General features: G+C 43.4%; 1 protein-coding gene across 3 annotated transcripts in view; it reads right to left on the bottom strand.

The window, feature by feature from the left end:
• The window catches only part of TPR (translocated promoter region, nuclear basket protein), a 76,193-nt gene that overhangs the window by 24,043 nt on the left and 26,569 nt on the right, over positions 1–25,581 (bottom strand). For 2 of the 3 annotated variants that reach the window (XM_066597083.1, XM_066597082.1), the window contains exons 15-32: positions 22,280–22,443; positions 17,366–17,493; positions 16,846–16,994; positions 15,539–15,701; positions 15,213–15,347; positions 14,493–14,633; positions 14,213–14,381; positions 13,950–14,116; positions 12,856–13,008; positions 11,590–11,706; positions 11,302–11,505; positions 10,409–10,584; positions 9,149–9,296; positions 8,116–8,253; positions 7,507–7,638; positions 4,619–4,749; positions 1,009–1,219; positions 112–255 (exon numbers count right to left, since the gene is read on the bottom strand). In XM_066597083.1, coding sequence (XP_066453180.1) covers positions 112–255; positions 1,009–1,219; positions 4,619–4,749; positions 7,507–7,638; positions 8,116–8,253; positions 9,149–9,296; positions 10,409–10,584; positions 11,302–11,505; positions 11,590–11,706; positions 12,856–13,008; positions 13,950–14,116; positions 14,213–14,381; positions 14,493–14,633; positions 15,213–15,347; positions 15,539–15,701; positions 16,846–16,994; positions 17,366–17,493; positions 22,280–22,443 — 2,770 coding nt within the window. The remainder of the gene's footprint in view (positions 1–111; positions 256–1,008; positions 1,220–4,618; positions 4,750–7,506; positions 7,639–8,115; positions 8,254–9,148; positions 9,297–10,408; positions 10,585–11,301; positions 11,506–11,589; positions 11,707–12,855; positions 13,009–13,949; positions 14,117–14,212; positions 14,382–14,492; positions 14,634–15,212; positions 15,348–15,538; positions 15,702–16,845; positions 16,995–17,365; positions 17,494–22,279; positions 22,444–25,581) is intronic. The other variant, XM_066597084.1, reaches the window with a different exon arrangement.

Raw genomic sequence — 25,581 nt, 5'->3', positions numbered from 1 at the left:
ACAAATAAACAGGTTTGCACTTCAATCTTATGACTTACATCATTTGAACAAGTAGGGTCTCTGCTTGGTTTACAGACCGATAGTTTGACCTTAATAAAAACCTAGAGTTACCTTCTGCACAGTGTCCAACTGGCTTTCTAGTGCAGACAGCTTGGCTTCAGATTGCGCTCGAGAATCTCTCAATTCTTGTAGTTCTTTTTGAGCGGCTCGTTCTTCTGATAGATTTGCCTGAGCTGTTGAAGTTTCAGCAACCAACTGAGAAAACAAACAAAAGCTTGCGATAATTCATTATTCACGTTTAAAGAAAGTTGTTGCAAAGTCAGTAACAAGATAAAAGATGGTACTGGTGCATTAGGTCTCCATCGGAACTAGGGATAGAGTCCTGGGTTGAGCGATCAGAGTGAAAGGGAACACCCACGTACCGCCCCCATAGCACCTTACATAGGATCAGCACCCTGTCCTGCACGGTCGCGGCCAGCTCTGGTGAGGACTGACTGCTGCTGTTCGGACGGAACGTCTTTAACAATCTGGAGGGCAGCTATCAGAAGCGGGCGCAGGGTGAGTGGCTGAGGCGCTTAACTGAGCTGAGCTATGTCTCCTAGCAGGCCTCCAGCTTCCTTCTCAGTACTGTGGGGTGACTCCGGCTCTATTGCATCTCATGCCCTTTGATGAACACCCCCCCCCCCCCCCCCGGGCAGGGGGCAGCTCTATCTAGGATGGCTACGCTAGCTGCCTCACCTGGCAATCCACAGCTAGGGGCGTGACCTGCTCGCTCCCTGTCACTGAGCCAGGGCAACCCATGTCTCCACCCATAATTCCGGTGGAGACATACTGCACCAGTACCATAAGCGACAACCATACAGCCAAAATCTAAGTATAATCTGATGCTTGATTAACCCATGAATGTGCACTTGGATGGATATATTATTTAGCCAATGTGTCATACTGCCCACCAGCACCCAGACACTTTAAAAATAAATATATTTTAAAATAAAAAGTACATCTCACCTTATCATGCTGAACCTTCAACTCTTCATACTGAGTCTTATACCGTCGCCCAATTTTTTTCACCTGGGTGATAGTTTTTATCTTCTCTTGTATATCTGAAACTTTAACAGCAAGTTCTTTCTGTAGACTTTCCTTCTCATTCTTGAATTTTACAGTCTCCTCTCTTGCACTCTGACACTGACTCTGACATGTATTCAGGGTTGCATTTAACCTGCCAAAAAAGGGAGGTTTGAAAGCTTTTAGAGGAAAGCAAGTAAAAGATGCTAAATAAATAAGTAATATCTTGCTGTAATATACCGCATCTCAATTTCAGGAATCCTTTACACTATAAAACAGACCAAACGCGCTAAAAGAATGCTCTACTTTTGAAAAATGTTAAGACTTCTACTTTGGCATCAGAATAAAACATTCTTTGAAGATCCATACAGAAAGGAGCTTGGAGTCGTGAGGGCGGGCCCCGCCAGCATCTCCCCACCTACATAATGCCCATCACTGTAAGCGAACAGAAAAAGATCTGCCAGTCTACAATTCAGGCAAAGAGGTCAACAGGGCCCTGCACCAAGATTCCAAGAGCCTTTCTATGTGGATCTTTAGAACATTTATTACCAACTACCAACTACCACATACCCCGTTGCAATGTAGGTTTCTGTCCCAGGTTCATGTTGTCCTTTGTTCAAACAGCATACACCTGTGAAGGGTTCCCTTTTCCCCCCTAAGGCAAAGGGCCATAAAGACCCAGCGTCCCTACCACCACCGCCAGGAGGAATAGCTAACGCTAAAGAGAGAGGATGCAAAAAGATCTAGACAAGCCTGAATAGTGGGCGGCGTTAAATGCAAAGTCCTACATCTGGGCAATGAAAAAGCACATACAGAATGGGAGGAATTAACGTAAGCAACAGCACACTTGAAAAGGTCTTCGGTATACTAATCAATCACAGACTGAACATGAGTAAACAGTGTGATGCAGCAGCAAAAAAGGGAAACACATGCATTGGGATGTATTGTGAAGCACAGTCTAAATGACGTGAGGAAATTTTCCCCCTCTACTCTTCCTTAGTCAGACCTCATCTGGAAAACTGTGTCCAGTTCTGGGCACCCCAATTTAAAAAAGAAGAAAAAAAACAAAAAAAAAAACAAACAAAAAAACAAAACAAAACACACATTCACAAACCTGAGCAAGTTCTGAAACTGAAAGGGAGGAGCTGCAGATGAGATATTAGACAGTGAGGGTGATCAATGAGTGGAACAGGTTGCCATGGGAGGTGGTGAGTTCTCCTTCAAAGGAAGTGTTCAAACAGAGGCTAGACAGACATCTGTCTGGGATGATTTAGTGAATCCTGCATTGAGCAGGGGTGTTGAGCTTGAGGACCCTGGAGGTCCCTTCAACTCTACCATTCTAAATTATCAAATTCCAAGAGCCATAACTTATTTGGTCATGCTGGAAGCCATATAAGGGCCATTTTAGGATATTAACCTTTATTAATTTGGTAGATGAATAAGTGGAAAAAAAAAATTGTCCATTTTTCTTCTTACGGGATTTTCGTGAGAGAGATGGTCTACACTGCTTCCTGGTTCTTCCAGGGGGCTAAGGAGTGTTCTCCGTATACCCACGATCCAAGCCATTTACCTCCAATGACACTGATGAGAACGGATGACTGAAAACATGAAAGGACGCTCTAGAACCCTGTTGGACCGCCTCTAGTTTGGATGCAAGATGTGATAAGGGGATACGTGGAGGCATACAGATTCCGTATGATATCCTGTGGCATATCAGTCCACATTTGCGGTAAATGAGCCTGTAGACTGTCGAAGTCGGCGTCCCAGATGATCCCATACATGTTCTATTGGTGATAAATCTGGCGACTGCTCAGGCCACACAGAAGTGTGACAATGTTGTTAAGACATTCCTGACACCCTTGCTGTGTGCAGCTGAGCATTATTCATGAGGCAACACCTGGCCGCAGAATGTCCTGAACATATCACTGAGCTGGCATGGTCCTTCGAACCACAACTAGGCGTGACTGACTGTCGCATGCGGTGGACCTAGACCATTATACCAGCAGTAGGGGGGCGGTGTGCCTCTCCACAGCAAAGGTATGATTGAGGCGCTCATCCCTGGGTCTCCAAACACGAACACAGCCGTCGTCCATGCCAAAACTAAACCTGGATTTGTCGCTGAAGACAACTCCTTTCCACCCCGTAGCAGTCAAGTCTAATCGTTTACACCATTACTGTAAACAGAAGCGATGGTGGGTGGGTGTTAAAGGCAGTACATGTAATGGGTGCTGTACCACCTGACCAAGTGTCCTTCAACCAAACACCCAGAAATGGTTCTGAGACACAATGGCCTGTAACAATGTTACCCGTCTCTGGATGGCAGACAGCGAAACAGTTGAAGCTGTTCATGCTTGTGGGACGATCAGATGATCCACTCTACCAGACTCTGGTCTGTTGAGTGTGCCCGGAGCCCAGTCGCATTGTGTGGGTGCTCTCACGCATCCACTGATCCCAACACCTCCTAACAGTTTGCTCAGAATGGCCCAGATGGTGGGCAAATTGTTGATACAACCATCCAGCTTCTTGCATTTCAATAATGCGCCCCTCTCAGACTCCGAAATTTCTTATAGTGCATCATAGAGGCGTCTAGTAGTCAACAAGCTCCACACAAGCAGAAAAAAAGAGGTCCACAAGTAGCCCCCGAGAGCCTTTTTATAGGACAAGTATGGAAACACTTTTAGGGCCTCAAGTGATGTGGTTAGCTGAATGGTCTCAACTGTAACCATTTGCGTATCTGCCTGAGGTGTAAGGCCTCATGTCCACGGGGAAAATCAGATCCGCTGCAGATTCTCCATGGAGAATCTGCAGCGGCTCCCTCCTGCCCCGCGGACATGAGCGCTGAAAATAGGAATTTAAAAGAATTTACTCATCCGGAGCGGGCGGGGAAAGCCTTTTCTTCCTCACGGCCGGATCTTCTTTTTCGGCCGGCGGATGAATTCGTCACACCGGCGGCACGTCGCCGATGTGCCGCACGCATGCGCCGGGCACATCCGCCGAGTCGAAGCAAGAAAGATCCGGGCCGTGAGGAAGAGAAGACCTTCCCCGCCGGCGCCGGATGAGTAAATTCTTTTACATTCCTATTTTAGGTCTCCCGCGGATCCGGACGGCTTCCATAGGCTTCAATAGAAGCCCGCGGGAGCCGTCCCCGTGGGAGACCCGCACGAAAATGGAGCATGGTCCAGATTTTTTCATGCTCCATTTTTTTTTTAAATCCCTTTTATTGACCATCCGCGGGTATTTATCTACCCCGCGGGTGGTCAATGCATCCCTATGGGGTGCGGATCCACGGGCAGAAGAGTTAAAATCTGCTGCGGATTTTAATTCTTATTTTGCCCGTGGACATGAGCCCTAACTGCATGTTGAGTTCTGCAGAAAAACAAACTTTTAAGTGCTTGATTTTTTTTCTGTTTTACAAAGAACGGGTTTTTAATATGCTAGTAAAAAAAAAAGTAACAGGTAACCCCTTTATGCTGCCTATTCCTAAGCTTATACAATAGACAGACCTTTACCAAAAGGGAAATTTACATAGTAAGAAAAAAAAAAAAAAAGTTACCTTGCAATCTCAGTCTTCAGTTTTCCAGTGTCCTCGGTCAGTTGCTGAATACGTTTAACAGTAACCTCTCTTTCGGAAAGCAACTTTTTATACTCTTCTACATCTGTATCTTTTTGTTGATTAAGCAAGTGCTTAAAATGAGAGATAAAGCAGGGCACAATTAGTATTCACCATTAGAAAAAAACTAAACAAATCGCATTGTAAGGGAATGGTCCTATGGGGAGGATGTGCCGATTTGTCAATGCCAAGCTGCAGTTGATCATTTACCAGGACTGTTGGGATAAAAAGAGTAACGTGCCCATGATTTATCTGAGAACTACAGTTGTTGTTGCCTTGAACTAGCGACTACTAGAGCCGTGAGCTGTACTCCATCTTGGGGAGCTTCATAATAGTGAATCACATAGCTAACAGGAAATGGACTATTATTTGCAAACCGTCCATAAGGAAGTTTTAAAGACGGAGCGCTGCTACAAGTCTAAAACTGGACTGTGTTTATGTCTGGCCCCCCATTATTAAATGGAGGCATGGACTTCTAATTGTGGATATTGAAAGTGCCAGAACATCAAAACCGTTATTGGAAATGAAGGCACACTTTAATTACTTGCAGTGTCTATGGTGATAAAAGTGATGTATTAGTCGAGTTCGCATGGATTTTAATGACAGCTGTGCCTGCAATTACAAGTGCTGGCCACTACACCGGGGTCGGAGCAGCAACTTCCGCTCTTACCCCTGTGTATCTAGATACTGACAGCAGGTGCTGCCTGGAAAGCCCCTTTAAAGCCACCCACCTGTCCTGGACATACAATGGCAGAAGGTCTTCTCCGACTACCTGATGATGCACACAGTCTAAGACACTACATGCAGTTTTGATTGGCCAGGAAGAGCAGCACATCGTGTCCTAAACTAAAGATGCATTGTAATGCACCATGTGCATCAGGTAGACAAAGAAGCCGTTCCGTTATCTTGGTCTAGATTAATAGGATTTCATATTTACTAACTTGTCCTTTCCTAAATTGACATATCCCAAAATGAAGGAAAAAAAACTGAATACAGCCTGTGTAGAAAACTAATGGATGAGCATGGAACTGCAGTGGTTTACACCACAAGTGCTGAGATAGGGGCTACTGGACTAGTAACGCTGGCAAGCTGAAGACCACGTAGCTTCAATACACACAGAACTATGATTGGAAAGGACAGAGCTCTGGCACAACCTATGATTAGATTTAAAAAAAAAAAAAAAAAAAAAAAAAAAAAAAAAAGAAGAGGTCACTGGCACAGAAACTATTTGACTTGTTAATTACTGTAAAATCTCTTATCTTGTTCATTGGGGGACCTCACAAATACTTTGGGTATAACTGCTGCCACTAGGACACTAAGCGCCTACTATCCGCTATACCCCCCCTGCAGCCACCAAGCTAAAACAGTTTGCATGCAAGCAGTGGAAGCCGAGTACCAGAACCATAAAACCAGAAATGGATGAATCTGAACAAATTATAGCAAGTGCAACTACTTGAGAGAGAAGGACTGAAGAACAGAAAAACGCCAGCCCGCCAATGGAAGAATAATGGGTGGGTACTGTGCCCCCCAATGAGCAAGACTAGAAAGATTTTATGGTAAGTAACAAAACTCTTTTTTACGGGTCTCATTGGGGACACAGCAAAGACCCTTTGATGTTCCAAAGCAGGGAAACAATTCAATGTATATGAAGGGTAGGCGATATCACAAGTCCAGCAGGGTTCCCCCTGCATGTCACGCCTCGCTTCGCTGGGGAAAGGAGACCTGGGCGAAGGCTGTGAAGATTGCAACCTACGTTAATGGGTCACAGAGTTAAAGAATCTCTGTGCCACCTTTTCTTCCAGAGGCAGTGAGGATAAAGCCACCTTGATGCTCCTCCTCGGTGGGCTAACTGGGGAATTCGGTCATCCTGTATTCCCAGTTCTGATAGGAAAGAAAGTAAAAATCCAGCAAACCCCTGCAGAGCAGGAGGTGCGCCTCCTATAGACTAAGCTAAAACAGTTTTGGCTTAGCGGCCACTGGAAGGGTACCACTGGTAGGAGGCACTAACACCTTTTTGCTTACTGTCCTCCTAGTAGCAGCAGTTATACCCCAGGGCTTTGGTGAATCCTCCAATGACAAACGTGTGAGGGGAACAAAACAAAAAAAAAAACAAAACAAAAAAAAACACACACTATTTAATAAATGTTGACCACTGCAAAAAGTTTTTATCATAGCTTCCACACTACTAGCATCTTTGTTTTTTGTAATTCACCTATCATATGTTGCTCCAAAGCTTTGGCCTTTCCAACCACAGATCTATATATACTTAGATGTTTAGCAGAAGGTTAAAAAAACAAAAAAAACATTTGTATATCCAATCAATACTAGATATGGCTGACAACAAGTGCCGAATGTTAAAAAAAAAAAAAAAAAACACGACACCATAGGTTAATGTATACTTTTTTCCTTGACAGACACTGAAGCCAAGGTAAGCATGGCATGAACACTTGGGTATATGAAACTGTAATATTGCATCTTATGGAGGACAAATCTCAACAGATCTAACCGCAGCAGTCAAACATGGCTGAGATAGAAATACTGGCCTGTAACGGCAGAGTCACCAGTAGCTAGGATTACAGATACTGCGGCTCAACCGGCTGTTCTACGCAGTTTCCATTACTCCCATAGAAGGTAGTTACAGAAACGGCACCACAGTGAGCCGCATTATGCAATGTCCACAACTGCTGAGTTGAGACCTGCCGCATCTATCAGACATTTATGACATACCCTGTGAACATGCCATAAATATCCAACATGGGACTGCTCCTTTAACTGAAACCTCATTGTAGTGAATGTAACGACCTTCATCAATCTAGCATTCAGCAGTATACCTGTGTCCGCGCCCTCCAGCGTTTCACATCCTCCTCAAGCAGTTTCTTCTCCGCTTGAAGCATACCACTTTTCTCACTTAATTCGGAGTTAGATTCTTGCAGTGGTAATATATCTGCCTCAAGCTTCCTGATCTGAAAAAGAAAACACAGATTGGTGGCTTAGAAATGAACAGCACTTTCAACCCCTTCACCGCCACAGGTTTTGGGACAACTGATACATACAAGCAAAACCGAAATTACAAAACGTTAATACAGCTGGTATAGAAAAAACAAATTTAGAATTTGCTGTGACTTTAGGTGCGTTTAGACAGAACGATCATTCCAAAAAAACGGAACTACAAATCAGTTCAAACGCGAACCAACCAACCAACCAGAATCAGGCACTTCTCGTTCGTTTAGTTTCAGCTGGCATAAAACTCGTTGGCATCTCGTTGCGTTTAAACGCTGATCACTCACTATGGCACATAGGAATGTGAAACTCTGAACAAGAAGAAGTTCCTGATCAAGAAGGTTGATGGAATGGATTGGTCAAGTTTAAATAAAGCATAGCAGTAATACTTCTAGATGTAACAAATCACTATATACACTAACAATGTAGGTAAGACCAACCTTAGCTTGCAGCTGCTGCAGGTCATGTTCCAGCTTCTGCTTGTCTTCCCTCAACAATCGATTGGTTTCTATTAATACATTCATCGTTTCCGTTTTCCTCATTAGCTCGTCATGTTGAGCCATAGTCTTAGCAGTTACCTAAAAGGTATGAGATGGAAGCGTCACACTGGAATACTAAAATAATCCCATGAAATAAGCAGATTACTAATATTTTCCGAATTTCCTATTATGAGCAGAGTAATGGAAGATCAGAACGATTCGGCCATGTTCACAGCTGCCTTCGGGCTCCACCACCAGTTAGTAACTGTGTTGTAAAGAGCAGCAGAGCATGCAGCGCTATTCTTACTGTCAAAGCGTACATGACGACAACTGTGTACGAAGTTCAATCTTTGATCCATTATACATCATTTGCTAAATTACTTCTAACCTCAATGTCATTTGTTATTAGACAAGCCTCGCTGCTTATTTAACGGTCATAGTATCATCTGACATGACTAGCTCTTGGGCTGGGCATTTCACAGTTTGCCAGCGCTAATTGTCAGGTACTGTTCCTGTATTCATGTCTAGAGAGTTTCCTTCACATTGGTTTTTGGAATAAAACCATGTGCCAGTTCTTTGGACTGATAACACGTTTATCAATGAAGCAAAGGTCACCTCTAAAAGGCCATCCTTCTCCCCAAGCTGGACAAAGCCTTTCTAGCCTCTCGAGACCTCAGATCCTATTTTATAATCTAGTCACCCCAATGATTCCCTTCAGCTCTCCTAGATGAATAAGTTCATACTGCAATACCACCACAGCTGCTAGATGCAGGACTTAGTTTTTTAGCATTATTAAAAATGATGAATTATGAGTGCAAGCCATGATGAACAGAGCCTAAACACTGCCATAAGTGAAAGTGGCGCCAACCCCCCCCCCCCCCCCCAAAAAAAACCACACATGAAAACAGTTGGTGATCCTTTCTGAAATAGGTCTGAAGACAGATTTCTAGTAAAGAGCTATACTTAACATAAAGGTACAAAAAAAAAACCAAACCTGAACTTTTTCCCGTTCTGTATTCAAACTGTCTTGCAGCTCATTCATTTCTCTCTCCATGTGTTCTATGCGCTGTCGGTATCGCAAACATTCAACTTGTGCAACTTCAAATCTGGTCTCTGCAATTTCTTTTTCCCGTCTCACGAATCTACAGGTTACCAAGCAAAACAAAAAAAAAAATGTTAGTGAAGCAATTAGATTCAGTTGTGGATGTGTAATGTCTCATTTAGACAGGAGGAGAGTCGTCTTAACAACCACATGAGCGGGGGATGTCACCGCTAGGCTATTGGTGCACATGCAGAGCGTTTAGACAAGCAGATCACCGCTCGCTTCTGGCTCAGCACTTCACTTTCCACGTAAAGTGGGGAGCGTTTACAGTCAGTGAGAAGTGAGTGACCACCGAGCTGTAAACGAATAGCGCATGATGGCTGTGTATTTACATGTGAGGATTAGATCACAAATTTGTTTGAACGAATTTTGCACGATAATCGTCCTGGGTAAATGGCTCATAAAAAAGGAACTTACACTTTACGGTCTACTAGCATCATCATCATAGGGAAGAGCAAAAAGCTACACTGTGGCCTTCTACTGAATAAAAGGACAAAACGTAACAAGTCCAACACTACAGTTAATAGAGAGAAACCTTACAAGAACTTTTTCTCTCATACCCTTTACAATTGTTAACTTTTTTTTTTTTCAAAAATAGGATGCAAATATAGAGGACCTCAGGATCCTGAGTTGTCAGGTTTGTTTTTTTTCTACTAGAAAGCATAGCAGTCTACAGCAATGTTAAAAAGGGGTTACAACTTCAATATTCAATTCTATGCGTTAAAGGCTGTGAAAATGATTTACATACCGAGGAGAGCCCAAGTGGCCTCTATGTGCATATACTAAAAGGCTGTAAAACACATAAGGAAGGGGCCATGGACTGCAAGGATGGAGCATGCCTTTAAGGCTAAGAAGGGGCTGCAACCTCCAGTTTAAGGGTAAATTTGAATGAAAATGGCTGATACCATTAAGGGTAAAAAGTGAGGAGTGGGAGGGGTGGCATATTCTGCAAAGGGACATCTGAGGAGAATCTAACGCTCCTCTATGTGTATACATATTTTATTCCTTGGTTCCTCTAAAGTAACCGAAACTTAATAAAATTTTCTGTGCGATCAGGTAAACCCCTCTATCAAATTAACTCTGGCAAAGCCAGGTATATCAGCCAGTTATATTAACACACTAAAAAGCAAAACCCCCTTTTCAGCCATGTACCTGAGTATTTCCATGACTTGCTCATGGGACTTTCCTTCTTCACTTAATGATATATTGGAAGCTCCTTCTTGGACGGAGGTCACCACCTTTTTGCTGAGGTTCTCTATCTGGCCATGCAACAGCCTGTTTTGCTTTTCTAAATCTCCACATCGAGAAAGATTCTTTGAAGCCTCATCCTATAGGTACAGACAAAAGAAACTACAGTGAAAAAAGTTATTCTAGTTATACAGTGCTCCAGTTACGTTTAAGAACAGAATACATAGAATAGGGACTGATCACAGCTTTTATATAAAGATCTATTGGGTACACCCATGTGTAGAAACGTCTATAAACGCTATAATTTATGTATTCAGTCCGCAGACTTGAAGCACACGTCCACTTTTACTTAGATTTGCAGACTAGATTTCAGCAGCCAAATTTCAAGGAATATGGACGGGTGTTGTAAATTATTTTTAAAACAGATTGTCCTAGAATCAATACATAAACTGTGGATAGGTTGTAAGTGCGCGACCACACAGGGTTCACTGGGGTCCACCACAATCATGAGAATGGAGGGGGGTGGGGGGGGAGGAGTGAAGGGGGTCCTGTGTCCCCCAGCTAAATGGATCAGCAGTTGAGTATTCACACTGCCACTCCATGGAAAGCTTATGGGACTAACAAAGCAGAGTACATTTGGCCATCTCCATAAGAGTCAGGCATTGAATAGTTTATTAAAGAAAACCCTGTTTCATCTTTTTACCAGCTTTTTGCGAGATTAGATTAGTGTATTTTAGATTATTGTTGCACTGGGGACGATATGACAGCATCAGAGCAACTCAGCATATATATCAATTTACATGACCTCCACCTATAAGAGCACCTCCAGATAAAGGCACCTGTAAAATCTCAGTTACCTTTAGCATACGCTCTCGCTCCTCCCAAGATGCCTTGCACTCCAGCAACTCAGCTTCTGCCTTCTGTGCCGCTTCCTCCGTTTTTTGGCGTGTAGCACCAGCATTAGTTAATTGCTCTTTAGCCGCTTGAAGGGCTTCAACATCAGCAGCATGCAACATTAACTCCCGTTCATACTTGTTCTGCGCTTCAGCAGCGATTCTTGCCTATTAAAACAATATGGGGGAGAAAAGAATGGTTTAAAAAGTTCTCATAAAAACCTGAAGTTTTCCAAAAGTATTTGAACTCACTTGCTCTTGGCAATCCTGTCTGGCTTTCTGCTCATTGTTTCCAGCAGTAGTTGCCCTTTGAAGAGAAGACTGGACTTCCCCTTGTAGAGTGGAAAGACTTTGTCTGAGCTGTGAAAGCTAACAGGAGTAGAAAAAGAGGTTTTATTGTGCAGAATACTTAAATTTTGGTATAGTCATAATCCTACCAACCCACAAAAATAAAACAAAAAAGTTACTTAGACCCCAAAGCAATCTCAAAAAAACAATGACAGAATTGATGTGGTTTTTTTTCACCCAGTGTCCCACAAAAAAAATGACACCTCGTCCCGCAGCAAACAGACCCTCCTATGGCTATGTTACTGTGAAAATGTAAAGATAAAAAATTATGGCTTTTGAAAAGAGAAGAATCAATCTGAAAAAGCATCACTTCATTAAGTAACAAACTAGGCTACATCTTTAAGGGGTTAACCACTTACTGCAAAATCACGTACTGTATGATCATCTGTAGGGTGTATTTCCGGCACAATTCTGTACACGTACGCCATTGTGAGCACAACGACCTGTATTAATACTGCATTCTGCAGGAAATACACCCTACAGATGACGTATATATACACATTTTGAGTTAAGTGGTAAATAACCCCATACAATGTCAGTAACCCAGATCTTGGTCAGTTAGTCCCTCAGATGCCATGGTCAACAATGACCACGGCATCCAAGTTGTTAAAAAGAAAAAGGATGCTCCCTGTGTCACCACATCAGTGCTCATGCAATGTGACTGTGGAGTCGATGGGCTGCCCTTTAATAATGTTTTCACATGGCAGTATTTTAAACACTTTCTAACCGCATCTTGAAAATATACATCATGCAGTTATGAAGGCTGTATGGAGCGTGCTTGAGAGCAGATTCCGCTACATACCGATTGACCATCAACTGTTTTGACAGCCACCCACAACTGCCCTGATTGGAGTTAGCTTTGGTAGTGGCAGTTAACCACTTAGATGCTAAAGTCAAAAAGGACCTTGTTCCTAATCACCCAGCTAGAGTGGGATCACCTCCTCCAGTGCCCCTGTCCTAACCCACACACCCAATTCCAATGTGCCAATAACTTAGCACAGCAGTCCATAGCCCAGTTTGGAAGCTCAAAATGGTACCAATAAAAGCTCCAGTAAAAATTCCTCATATGGCTTTTGATTGGGGAGGGGGGGGGGATGATTCTAGAAAGGCAGGGATGCAAAAAACTGAAAATGGCTGTCCATTTAGGTGGTTAGCAATTGTGAGACATACCTGTTTCTCTAGGTTTTCAACAGCTTTGTGCTTTTCATCTCTAAGCTCTTGTTTTTCCCTTTCGGCTTCCATCATCTTCTTCTCAAGTTGTGTTTGGTACTCTGATGCCTCTTTCATTCGTAATTCTATGGTTTTACGAGCCTCTTCAGTGGTCTTTAAAACATCATTTTATGACCGTTTTAGATGAAAGAACACACTTTTCTTACTATACATGTGTTAATACAAACAAACCAGAATGCTTGAAGGGAGCAAATTTGCTAACCTGAATTTTTATTTTTCCTGGACCATTTACCGAAAAGTCACGGACAGCCAACTTTTTTTTTTTTTTACATACACAGACGCATTGTAAATGTAATGAATAATAAAGATAAGCAATACATGTCTATCAGGTGAGGTACTGATATTAACTCATTACCAGAATTTACCGTGAACTGTTAAAGGAGATGTCCCGCGCCGAAACGGGTTTTTTTTTTTTTAACCCCCCCCCCCGTTCGGCGCGAGACAACCCCGATGCAGGGGTTAAAAAAACCACCCGCACAGCGCTTACCTGAATCCCGGCGGTCCGGTGACTTCAATACTTACCGCTGAAGATGGCCGCCGGGATCTTCTACCTTCGTGGACCGCAGCTCTTCTGTGCGGTCCACTGCCGATTCCAGCCTCCTGATTGGCTGGAATCGGCACGTGACGGGGCGGAGCTACACGGAGCCGCTCTTTGGCACGAGCGGCTCCATAGAAGAAAGCTGAAGACCCGGACTGCGCAAGCGCGGCTAATTTGGCCATCGGAGGCCAAAAATTAGTCGGCTCCATGGAGACGAGGACGCTAGCAACGGAGCAGGTAAGTATAAAACTTTTTATAACTTCTGTATGGCTCATAATTAATGCACAATGTACATTACAAAGTGCATTATTATGGCCATACAGAAGTGTATAGACCCACTTGCTGCCTCGGGACATCTCCTTTAAATAATTATCCCGTGTAAGGAATGCGAGTTGCTCCTCCACCATATCAAATCACAGTCACTTGTAAGTCCCTACATTCTTGTTCTTGCTTTTTCACTATAGTCTAAATAAAAAGTCTTAAATGTGAACTCTACCTGCTTCTCCTTATTGAGAGATTCTTCCAACCCCAGCACAACCTCCCTGTATTGCTCCACATTATTGGAGACAGTTTTCAGCCTCTCTTTAAGGTCATTCACCAACTCCTCCGATTGTTTCAGCTTATTCTTTATCTCTTCCACATCTTCACCTTGGTCATCTGTTTCTAGAACAAAGTGGAAAGTGCGTATTATAACCAGCGCACATGCAAACTACATTTTTCAGACTTTAGACACCTCTGCTATTTATCTGGGACTACCACCTTTGCTGGAAGACAACTGGCTTGAGCGGGATGCCAACTGGGCTTCAAAATTAGTAAGCTGTTGTTTCAGTGTAGAGATTTCTTTGTGTGAATTTTTCAGAAGTTCTTTTGTGCTATTGTGAAGATTTATTTCTGATTCGTATTGCCTTTTAAGGTCTAAAATCTGAACCTACCAAAAAGAAAAAAAAACAATCATTTAAAAATGTACAAATAGATGGTGAACAAAAGAGAATTTAAAAACACTGGACAAACAATAGTACAGAAAAAATAAATCACTCACATCTTGATTTTTACCAGTCGTGTTTTTCTGTTCTAGTTCATGCTCCAGTTTTTTCTTCATGTGGGTTACCTCTTGCTCCAGCTTTTCTATTTGATTGGTATATCGTTGTCGAATTTCTGCATCGGACCTTTCGAGGGTGACCTAAAAATAACCAAAAGCTAAAAAAAAAAAACCCTCTACAAACCAATACAGGAACAAAGACTAACCATAAAAAACTTTTCAAATAGCACAGATTATCAGAAGGAATCTCATGAGATTGCAATGCCATTACAAGAATGGCTACGATACATATAATGCAAGTCGATTACTGCACAGTTGCATAGCTTAAGGCCTAATGCCCACTGGCACGCACGGATTCCACTGCGGAATCTGTGTTTGCCCGCAGACATGGACAGAAAAAGACAGTTTCTTACCTCTCCGGATCCAGCGCGGGTCTTCTTCATGCCGGCTGGATCTTCTTTCTTTAGCATGGCAGATGTGCTTCCCCTTCCCCCCGGCATATCCACAGTGACAGCTGCGGGTGTGCCGCACATCGGACGGCTTCCATTGACTCCATGCGGGATCGGCAGGAGAATGGAGCAAGCTTTTAGCTGCTTTGCAGGCGCCCATGTTTCCCTATGGGCGGCTTGATTTGTGGATCTCCCACAAATCAAATCCACTGGTGGACATTGGGCCCAAGTCACACAAAGTGTGAAGCAATAAAATACCACATGAACTAACCTGGATAGTTTGTAGGTTTGTCAATAGAAGGTTTTGACCCTTTTGTTCAACAAGTAGAGAATCTCTTTCTTGGGTAAGTCTACTTTCCGTCATCTTTAAAAGCTCCTTTTCCCGCTTTAAGTTTTCTCCTCTTACCTTATAACAAAAACAAATAAAAGAAACACACATAAACCAAGAAAGCTCTTGAAAACATATCAACAAAAATCGTCTGAACCCCATATAAGGATGAAGTGGAGAATATACTAAAGCAATTTTCCTAAATTTGAGAATACCATTGAAATACATCCATAAGAATTCATGTTCACAATTACCGAGCCGTTACTTACTTCTGCAATTGCTAGCTTCTCATTGGCTGCTCGCAGGTCTTGTGTCAGTGTGTTAATGATCTGTTCCTGTTTCTGCGTTGTAGCAGACAGCTTTTGTGATTTTTCCTGTAAAGAGGTTATTTCTCGCCGGTAGCCTTCAACATTATCCTGTAGCATTTCATATCTATTGAAGCAATAACAAGAGTCACCATCAGTAATAGTAATTTGTTAATAATGCTACTTTAAATTGATTAAAAAAACAAAAATATGTTATGTGATCTAGAGAACTTAGAATTCTTTATGATACTAATGGAACCGTCCCAGTAAAAGTGATGATGTGCATGGCAGTGCCATCTGCTGTGAAATACTGGCCATATATTACCAGCCTCCCAGCAAGAAACACTCCCTAGGACAGGATATTAAACCTCCCTCATTGTCATGTAGTCAGAAGGTTTTTGAGGAAACCACCTTTGACGGCCTATCTACAGGATAGGTGATCAATAGTTGATCAGCTGAGGCTTGTTGATTGGGACCCTGGTCAATCAGCCGACTAAGCCCTTTAACCCAGTGCCGCCAACACAGGAGTATGGGGTAGAAGCTGCTGCTCTGACCCATGTAGTGGCTGGCACTTGTAACTGCAGGTGCAGCTGCCATTGATTTTAATGAGACCCCAGCCTGCAGTATAAAGTGGTAAGAACAGTAGCTTCTGCTCCACACGTGTAGTAGTGGTGGCAGCGGGCACCCAAACAGCTGATTAGCTGGGATCTGCCCTTTGGGACCCCAGCTAATCAATAGCATTTCCTTAAAAAAAAAAAGTTTTAAAGGGGTATTCTCACAATTGACCCATCATCATTCTACAAGATAAGTGATAAAAGTCTTATTGGTGGGGGTGTCACTGCTGAGACCCCATAGAGTCCCCCTCACTTTCTCACCGCAGGCCCCCTACTGGAGACAGCCAAAGCGCTTTGTGTTCAGCCATGTCTGGCAGTTCCATTGAAAAGCATGAAGTAGCAGGACACATGTCCAGCTTATAATCCATTCAAGCTCTTCACTGCAGGGATGTGTGGGAGGGAAAGGGTTACAGGACCCTCTTTCTTGGGATAGATGGGGGTTTCAATGATGAGACCCCACCAATCAGACCTATGTCGTCACGATAGAAAAAAGGCAATTGTTGGAAAGTATATCAATTAAAAGTAAGTAGTTTGCACCACTAAAATGAAGCAATCTAGTTACATCAGATCAGCAAGAGATAACCATGCTAATACGTATAGGCGATGTGCTTTGTACAGCTGCATTGCAAATAATGAGCGTGACTTTAGTTATATTACCGTTTTGAAGCAAATTCTAGCTGGGTGGAAATCTTTGTGCTTTGGGAACGTAGTTCGGTAACCTGTTCCTGTAGTTTTTCATTTTGATCATTCAGCATTCTGTCATTTTCAGCCTTTTCTTTACGATAATTTTCAAAAACTTCTTTAAGCTGTAAGGTAAAACGTTTACACAATAACCTCACCGTAAATTAAAATAAAAGCACTTATTTTGTATTATTAAGGTATATTCACACAAGTGCGGCCAAGCTGCTGTGTATTACAGCAATTCCACAAGAAACTGATGTGTTTTGTAACAATTTTGTGCCAACAGTAGCAATAAAACTACAATCTGACTGCACAGAGTTAATAAACCCCGTCTAGTGAAGCACCAGGAGTGTAGTCGTACTAGCTGGGTTTTGCAACCTTTATTAAAGCAGCCAGCTATTTCATTCCCTAGATCTATAGAACCCCTTTAGAGGCGGAGTGCTGAATGTCTTGTTTAGTCAGTCACTCTAGTCCTGCCAACACATGTATCCCTCACCTGTTTCAGTGCAGCTTTAGCTTCAGTCGCCTCCGTAGAGTCAGACACCAAAACTGTAGGAGCCGGAGTAGAGGACAGCTGAGATGCTCCAGGGGACTTTCTTGGGGTTGATATCATAGATGCGTCCTCTAAAACCAAAAAACACACCTTACATTTAAAATCCATGCATAAGACGACACTACCAAGTACTAAATACTTTAAAGGGGTTGTCCCGCGCCGAAACGGTTTTTTTTTTTTTCCAAACCCCCCCCCCGTTCGGCGCGAGACAACCCCGATGCAGGGGTTAAAAAAGAACACCGGACAGCGCTTACCTGAATCCCCGCGCTCCGGTGACTTCTTACTTACCCGGTGAAGATGGCCGCCGGCATCTTCTCTCTCGGTGGACCGCAGGGCTTCTGTGCGGTCCATTGCCGATTCCAGCCTCCTGATTGGCTGGAATCGGCACGTGACGGGGCGGAGCTACACGGAGCCCCATTGAGAAAAGCAGAAGACCCGGACTGCGCAAGCGCGTCTAATTTGGCCATTAGACGGCGAAAATTAGACGGCAACCATGGAGACGAGGACGCTAGCAACGGAGCAGGTAAGTGAAAAACTTTTGATAACTTCTGTATGGCTCATAATTAATGCACAATGTACATTACAAAGTGCATTAATATGGCCATACAGAAGTGTATAGACCCACTTGCTTTCGCGGGACAACCCCTTTAAGTCACTCCAAGTACTTTATTTAGCAATCCAAGCCATTCTCCTCTGACCAAAAGATTCCTTTAGGGTCAAGAGTATACTGGCCCAAATCATTCCCAGCACAACTCCATCGCCCGTGTAGATCCAGACTTCATTTAAATATTACTAGTTTTTTAAAATAAGAGATTTAATTTAATCTTTTTGTTTGTTTAAATTTTCCTGAATTTATAAAAAATTTAAATGAATAAAAAAAAAAAAAACCATGAAGCACACCTTATATCCATTGTCCGTGAAACAGTTTTGGAAAAATACTATGCGTACATAAAACAAAAGCAGACAAGAAAATCTATGCCTGTGCGATTGCCTAAAGAAAAAAACCTGTAAAACGAGGCAAGAAAAACTAAAAACCAGTAACAAGAAAAAAATATAAGGGTGAGTGAATCCTAAGAGTACCGGCTTATACAGAATAGTGAAAGACTGAAAATTACCCCAGAATGTGGAACAAAATACAACTACCCCAAAGGGTAGATAAAAAGTAGGTAACAGGAGGTATACGAATAGACATAGCTAAGTGAGGGAGTGCAGAAACAGTTTGATGGTCCACATTGTGTGTGGAGAATGAATCCAAGGGAGCCACAACATTTATCCAATTGCTGAGTAGGGGATAACTTAGGGGGTTCAAAACAACTTAAACAGAACTTGGGGGTGAGTGGGACAGTAACAGCCATCAGATGGTTCAAAAATCTGGTAACCTGTGCCCAGAATCCTTGTATGTATGGGCACTGCCAGATTAAGTGGTAGAAAGACCCCATTTCAGCCTCACATTTAGGGCAAGTGTCCCTACTAACCTGAAGAAGTTTAGACACTAGCGGTGGTCAGGTTAGCTTGATGGGGAATGTACAGCTGTGTGGCTTGCTTACACCCCTGCGGCAAAACTTTCTTGGGCACCTCCAGGATATCCTCCTACTCTGTCAGAATTGTCCCACAGAACCGCCTTCAACTTAGTCTGGGAGCTTGAACTGTATCTTAACGACAGGTCAGAAGACAACTATATATGGCCGAAATACTGCCTCTAGGGCTACCCTTCAGTAGCATAATCAAAGTGCTAACGACCACTTGTCTGTGAGTGAGAGTTATATGCAGAGCCAGAGCCTGTGATGATGTCACCATGATGCAATCAGTTACTGGCTCTTAGCTTTGCTCCATAATCACATGAGAGTGATGTCATCACAGTTCCTTTATTCTTGTGTATGAGGAATTATGGGCGGACTACATCCCCCAGAAACCCCTGCGGCCTCAGTTGCTATGGATACAGCAGTACTCAGTCTGGCAGTTTGTAGCTGCACACCTGTGTGGGGACTACAATAAATAACACCTCACAAATTTACACATACATAGATGTCACCGTCATGTGATCAGTCACATGGTCTGAGCTAAATAAGGGATTGCGGATGGAGTACATCCCCCACAAACCCCCATGGCCTCAGTTACCATGGATACAGCAGTAGTCAGTCTGGCAGTTTGAGTTTGGTTGTGACACAGCAGGACACCTGTGTGGAGACTCCAATAAATGACACCTCACTAATATCCACATACATAGCACACGGTGCATATTGCCCACCACATACATCGCACACGGTGCATATTGACCAACAACATTGAAGCATAGTCCTTCACCAGTATATTTACATCTCCTGAACATGATATCATGTCATCTCAAGTGCTAATGCCGCCAACACCAGTCGAGCCTTCATCTAATAGTCAACCTTGGTCCAGTGCTGAAACAAACCCTTTCACTATATATTATATATTAGTAAGCGGTGCATTGCGCCACCAGAATTACTGGTAGTATAAATAATACTAATAACTAGTAAGAAGAAACAAGCCATGATACTCCAAGGTCTGACCTCCATACTATGTATACTACGCATGATATAACTGAAATTACTGAAAGATAATCATCGGGCAGGTCATATTCCTCCTTAAGAGTGTTCACATAGTGGAACTCGCCACAATATTATCCACGGTGAATTTTGCCTCAAAGACAGTGTCAGAATCCACTGCTTTTTGCATGGAAACGTACACGGAATTTGTCCTATGAAAGGGGAAAATCTGCATCAGAATGCCACATGTGGATTTGCCCACTGACAGGGCAAATTCCTTGTGTGGTTCTGCACTATTAAAAAAAAAACAAAAAACAAACACAGTAGAAAGTCACAGAGGTGGAATCTGGCACAGAATGTACTCTGAGGGTATGTGCACACAAACAAACAAAAAAATAAAACAGATCCACAGCAGATGTAATCCTTTCGATTGAAGGGTGAATTCTGCTGTGGATCTGCACCAAACACCACACCACTGGTATTGATTTTGACATGTATTTTGATGCACGATTTGATGCGGAAAATTTGCACCCATTCCGCTGTGTGTTAAAGTACACTTAGGCTGGGTTCCCATGGGGCAAAATTGCCACTGAATTTCTGTGCAGCCTTTCAGCACGGAAATTCCACCTGCAATCTTAAACCAGAGCCCAAGCAGTAAAGTGGACGAGATTTTAACAAAATCTGGTCCACACATTGCGAGCAATCCGCTGTGGCTAAGCCACGTGGAAACTGACATGCCGCATGGAATTTAAATCCGCGACATGTCAATTGCATCAGTTTCCACTGCAGGCTCTCTTCTCACTATGGGGAGAGATTTCCACAGCAGAATACAGGCAGAAAAGCCACTTTCAACCCCCGCAGGCCTTGAAGCTGGTTTTCCACTGTGAAAATTCTGCGAGATTTCCACCCAGTGCAAATCCAGCCTAAGGGTTTGAGAGGCTTAAAGGGGTTGTCTCGCGGCAAACATCAACATTTTACATTACCCCATTCCCCCTGTCACCCCCCTGGCATAAAATAGCAATTTAAAGCGGTTTTTAAACCGCTTGCTACTCACCGATCCGACGAAATATGGAGTTATAAAAATCTTCTCCCTAAGATGGCCGCCGATCCTTTCCCAGGGATGCACTGCGGTTTTCTCCCATGGTGCACCGCGGGTCTTCTCCCATGGTGCACCATGGGCTCTGTGCGTTCCATTGGCGATTCCAGCCTCCTGATTGGCTGGAATCGGCACACGTGACGGGGCGGAGCTACGATGACGACGCAGTGACCAGCTCTCCGGCACGAGCGGCCCCATTCACCAGGCAGAAGCACGGACTGCACAAGCGCGTCTAAAAATGCCAGAAGACATCAGAATTAGACGGAGCCATGGAGACGGGGACGCCAGCAACGGAGCAGGTAAGTGAATAACTTCTGTATGGCTCATAATTAATGCACAATGTACATTACAAAGTGCATTAATATGGCCATACAGAAGTGTATAACCCCACTTGCTTTCGTGAGACAACCCCTTTAATGTCCCGAGGTTTGATTAATTGGCCAACATACTGTATGCAATATTGAAGCCACACAAGATGGTCCGGGAGATTAAAGGAATTTGGGAAATCCAGTATTTTACCACAGAAGTATAAGCAGTGAAAGAGGGATAACCATAGTGTGTCAGAACCCAGGCTCAACCCTGCTTAGGTTGGAGGGGAAAATGTATGTAAATTATCTGCACGAGGGAGTGGACACATGCTTCTTAATAAAATCTAGGGTCTGAGATAGAGGTAAGTTATTAGTCACAATGGGTGTATTGTTCTTCCAGTCTACCCCAATGAAGAATGCCAGATGTGTGCTTTTTTTGGTCACCCAGTTTCCAAGAAAAAAAAATGAAATAAAGAAAGCGATGAAAAAAAGTACCAATGGAAATGTACAGGTTCTCTCGCACAAAATGAGCCCCCGCACAACTATGCAGACAGAACGGAAAAAAAAAAAAAAAGTTATTGCGGTCAGAAGAGGGAGACAAAAACAAACAAACAAACAAAAAACAACATTAAATATCTTTGGTATCGTAGCAATCGTACTGACATGAAGCTATGTCATTTTTGTTGCAGGATGTATGACGTAGAAACAAGATAAACTCAAAGATGGTGGAATTTCATTTTTTTTTTTCAATCTCATTCCACTTAGAATTTAAGTTTTTCAGTGTATAATATGGCACATCAAATAGTACCATTAAAAAAGAAAACTTATCCGGCAAATAATTGGAGGGGGGAAAAAAAAAAAGGCCAGGTCCTTAAGGGGTTAATGTGATGCCCATGTAAACTCCTTGGGACGTACACACCCAACCTATACAGCAACATCTTACCTGATGCAGGCAATGTGACTCCAGTTGTCTGAGCCAATAATATGCGATACATGTCCCGCTGACGTGCAATAGACTCTACCATGTGCATCTGATGTTGACGGTTCTCCCGAAGCTGCCCTAATTCAGAAAGAGCCAGGTCAAGCTCCCGCCTTAAATCTGAAAGCCTAGAAAAGAGGTAAAAACACATTTACTAATTATATTTTACACATGGAACAAAAAAATAAATAAAAAAAAAAAAAAAAGATTCTTGAACTTGTGCCACATAAAAAAAACAAACTATTTTCTCGTTCATTGGGGACTACAACTCGGACCATAACTATAGCAAGTTTGGCCCATCTTACTTGATTAAGTGTCATCTTGCTGACACATATCCAAAGTGATGTGTGAAAAACTGGTCTTTGATAAATGCCCCCCATATTTTTTCTAAATCCACTCATAGTAAAGACTAGAGATGAGCGAATATACTCGTTTCGAGTAATTACTCGATAGAGCACCGCGATTTTCGAGTACTTCAGTACTCGGGTAAAAAGATTCGGGGGGCGCCGTGGGTGAGTGCAACCCCCCACTCACCCACGGCACCCCCCGAATCTTTTCGACCGAGTACGGAAGTACTCGAAAAATCTCAGTGCTCGGGCGAAAAAGGGGCGTGGCCAAGTACGCTCACTCATCTCTAGTAAAGACCAAAGAAATAATAAAAAAATATTTTAAAAAAAACAAAAAAACAAGCACTTAAGACTTCTTAGAATTGAATGAAACTTTGAGTGAATGTAACGCCGATATAAAGTAAGCAATTACAATTTCTGAGCAAAAAAAAAAAAAAAAAGATTTTTGTACTCATTGTAAAATCTTTTTTTAGCCTCGTTCATTAGGGACACAGCTTGGACCGTGGGTATAGTGTCTGCCACTAGGAGGCGAATACCAAGTGGAAAAAGTGTTAGCTCCTTCTCACAGGCACCAAGCTAATCAGTTTGTATGCAAGCAGGAGGAGCAGCAGAGTAGATATGAAAAAGGTACAGATAGTGTAACACAATAAATAATAATCTTTATTTGTATAGCGCCAACATATTCCGCAGCGCTTACATAGACAGGGGATACAGAAAGACAAAAGTACAAACATTACAGAACCACGGTTACATAGTAATCAATTGATGGAAACAATAGGGGTGCGGGGCCTGCTCCAACGAGCTTACATACTACAAGTAATGGGGTGATACAGAAGGTAAAGGGGCTGGAGATGTGCACTGTATGGCGAGGTGGAGAGTGAGGGATGCTATACAGAGACAATGGTCAGACATTTAGCCGTGTGACGGCAGAAACAGTAAGACTGCAGGAGCGGTTTATGATGGCTAGCAGGGATTGCAGTCAGTAGGTCAGAGAGCATGTTATCAGGCGGAGTACCAAGGGGTTTGTTTAGGGAATGCGGTATGACTCCCTGAAGAGGTGCGTTTTTAGAGCACACCTGAAGTTCTGCGAGTCCTGGATTGCTCGGGTAGCCTTTGGTAGTGCGTTCCAGAGGACCGGTGCTGCTCTGGAGAAGTCTAGGAGGCGGGAATGAGAAGTTCGAATTAAAGGGGCGCTCAATCTGGTTTCGTTAGCAGAGCGGAGAGCCCGGGCTGGTTGATGGATTGAGATGAGGGAGGCGATATAGGGGGGCGCTGCACTGTGGAGGGCTTTGTGGATGAAAGTGGCGAGTTTAAATTGTATTCTGTATTTGATGGGCAGCCAGTGCAGTGACCGGCACAGGGCAGAGGCATCCGAGTAGCGGCTGGACAGGAAGATTAGCCTGGCTGCCGCATTCAGGATGGATTGGAGAGGGTAGAGTCTGGTGCAGGGGAGGCCGGTCAGCAACGAGTTGCAATAATCGAGCCGAGAGTGGATGAGGGCAACAGTGAGCGTTTTTAGCGTGTACATAACATAAAAGCGTAACAAAATATTAAGCATTAAACTAACAGTGAAGAAGCATACATAACTCCGGGAAAAAACACTCCAACAAGGAGGGAGATATCAAACAAGTCTCATAATAGAAAAAAACTGGACAAGTGTTGTGTCCCCCGATGAATGAGGCAAGAAAGATTTTGCGTTGAGTACACAGCTTGGACCATGGAACGTTTTGGGGCAGTCCCTGGAGATCTGGCTACTGAGTTACGATTGGGTCCGCCGCCTGCACCTGAGGATCCTTTGACTTGGACATAAAGGGTTGGAAGCTTGTAATCGATTCCCGGACGCAATCATGTCAATGTCTGGGAGACCCATCTGTGGCACAGATCTTGAAAGACTCAGGGTGGAGTTCTCATTCTCCCAGTCAGCTGTCCACTTAGGAAGTCTGCTATTCAGTTGACCACACCTTGTATGTAGCCTTGCCGAGATCGCTGGGTACCGTACTTCCTCCATGACTGCCGAGCTGCGGCTTCCGGCTTGAAGATTTATGTATGTGACAGCCATCAGGTTGTCTATTTGGACACAGATTGCAAACACCGACAGCTGTTGCACAAAGTAATGGGAGCAACACTAGTATTGCCAGAAGTTCCATCACATTTATTGGGAGTGACGACTCCTGTACTGTCCAATTCCCCAGTGCTGTGAAGTTTTGCAATGTCCCTCCCCATCTGAGGGGACAGGCGACCATGGTCAGCGCCATCCACTGTAGAGTCAGGAAGGAGCACCCTTTGTGAACTAGAGGGGATTCCAGCCACCAGTTGAGGGAGAGATGAAGCATCCAGGCAAGTCAGATTCTCTGATCCAGTAAGTGTGCGGATTTGTCCTATCGAGAGAGGATTATCAACTGGAGAGGTCAGGAGTGAAATTGGCAGAAAGGAATAGCCTCAAAAACAGAGACCATTAATCCCAGGACTCTTCTTCAATGTCGAGTGGGGATCGAAGTCTGAATCACTAAAGGAGAGCACTGGTGTCTGGTATAACTGAAGATTCTGCAATGGTAGCAGATCATAGGAAATGAGCAGAAAGGTCCCTTCACTAGGATGTCATCCAGATGGCAGACCGTGACATTCCTCTGTAGTGTAGAAGGGACATCACTGCCACCAGGACTTTTGGGAACACCCAGAAAACCGTGGCAAACCCGAAAGGGAGTTCCACAAACTGTTAGCATTCCGACTGAAGCAAGCAGCACAGAAAACATTGATAAGCTCTGCAGATGGGCACATGGAGGTATGTGTCCTTGATGTCGATGAACATCAGAAATTTGCCTTGTTTCATGGATAGGATGACCAACTTTAGGGACTTCATACAGAAATGCCTGACTTTCCCATATTGATTCAGCTTTTTCAAGTCTAGAATGGAGCAGA

This window comes from Eleutherodactylus coqui, chromosome 3 (genome assembly GCF_035609145.1).
Source record: "Eleutherodactylus coqui strain aEleCoq1 chromosome 3, aEleCoq1.hap1, whole genome shotgun sequence".
Lineage (NCBI taxonomy): Eukaryota > Metazoa > Chordata > Amphibia > Anura > Eleutherodactylidae > Eleutherodactylus > Eleutherodactylus coqui.
The sequence above is the reverse complement of the archived record's forward strand: the minus strand, read 5'-3'. Positions and strand labels throughout refer to the sequence as shown.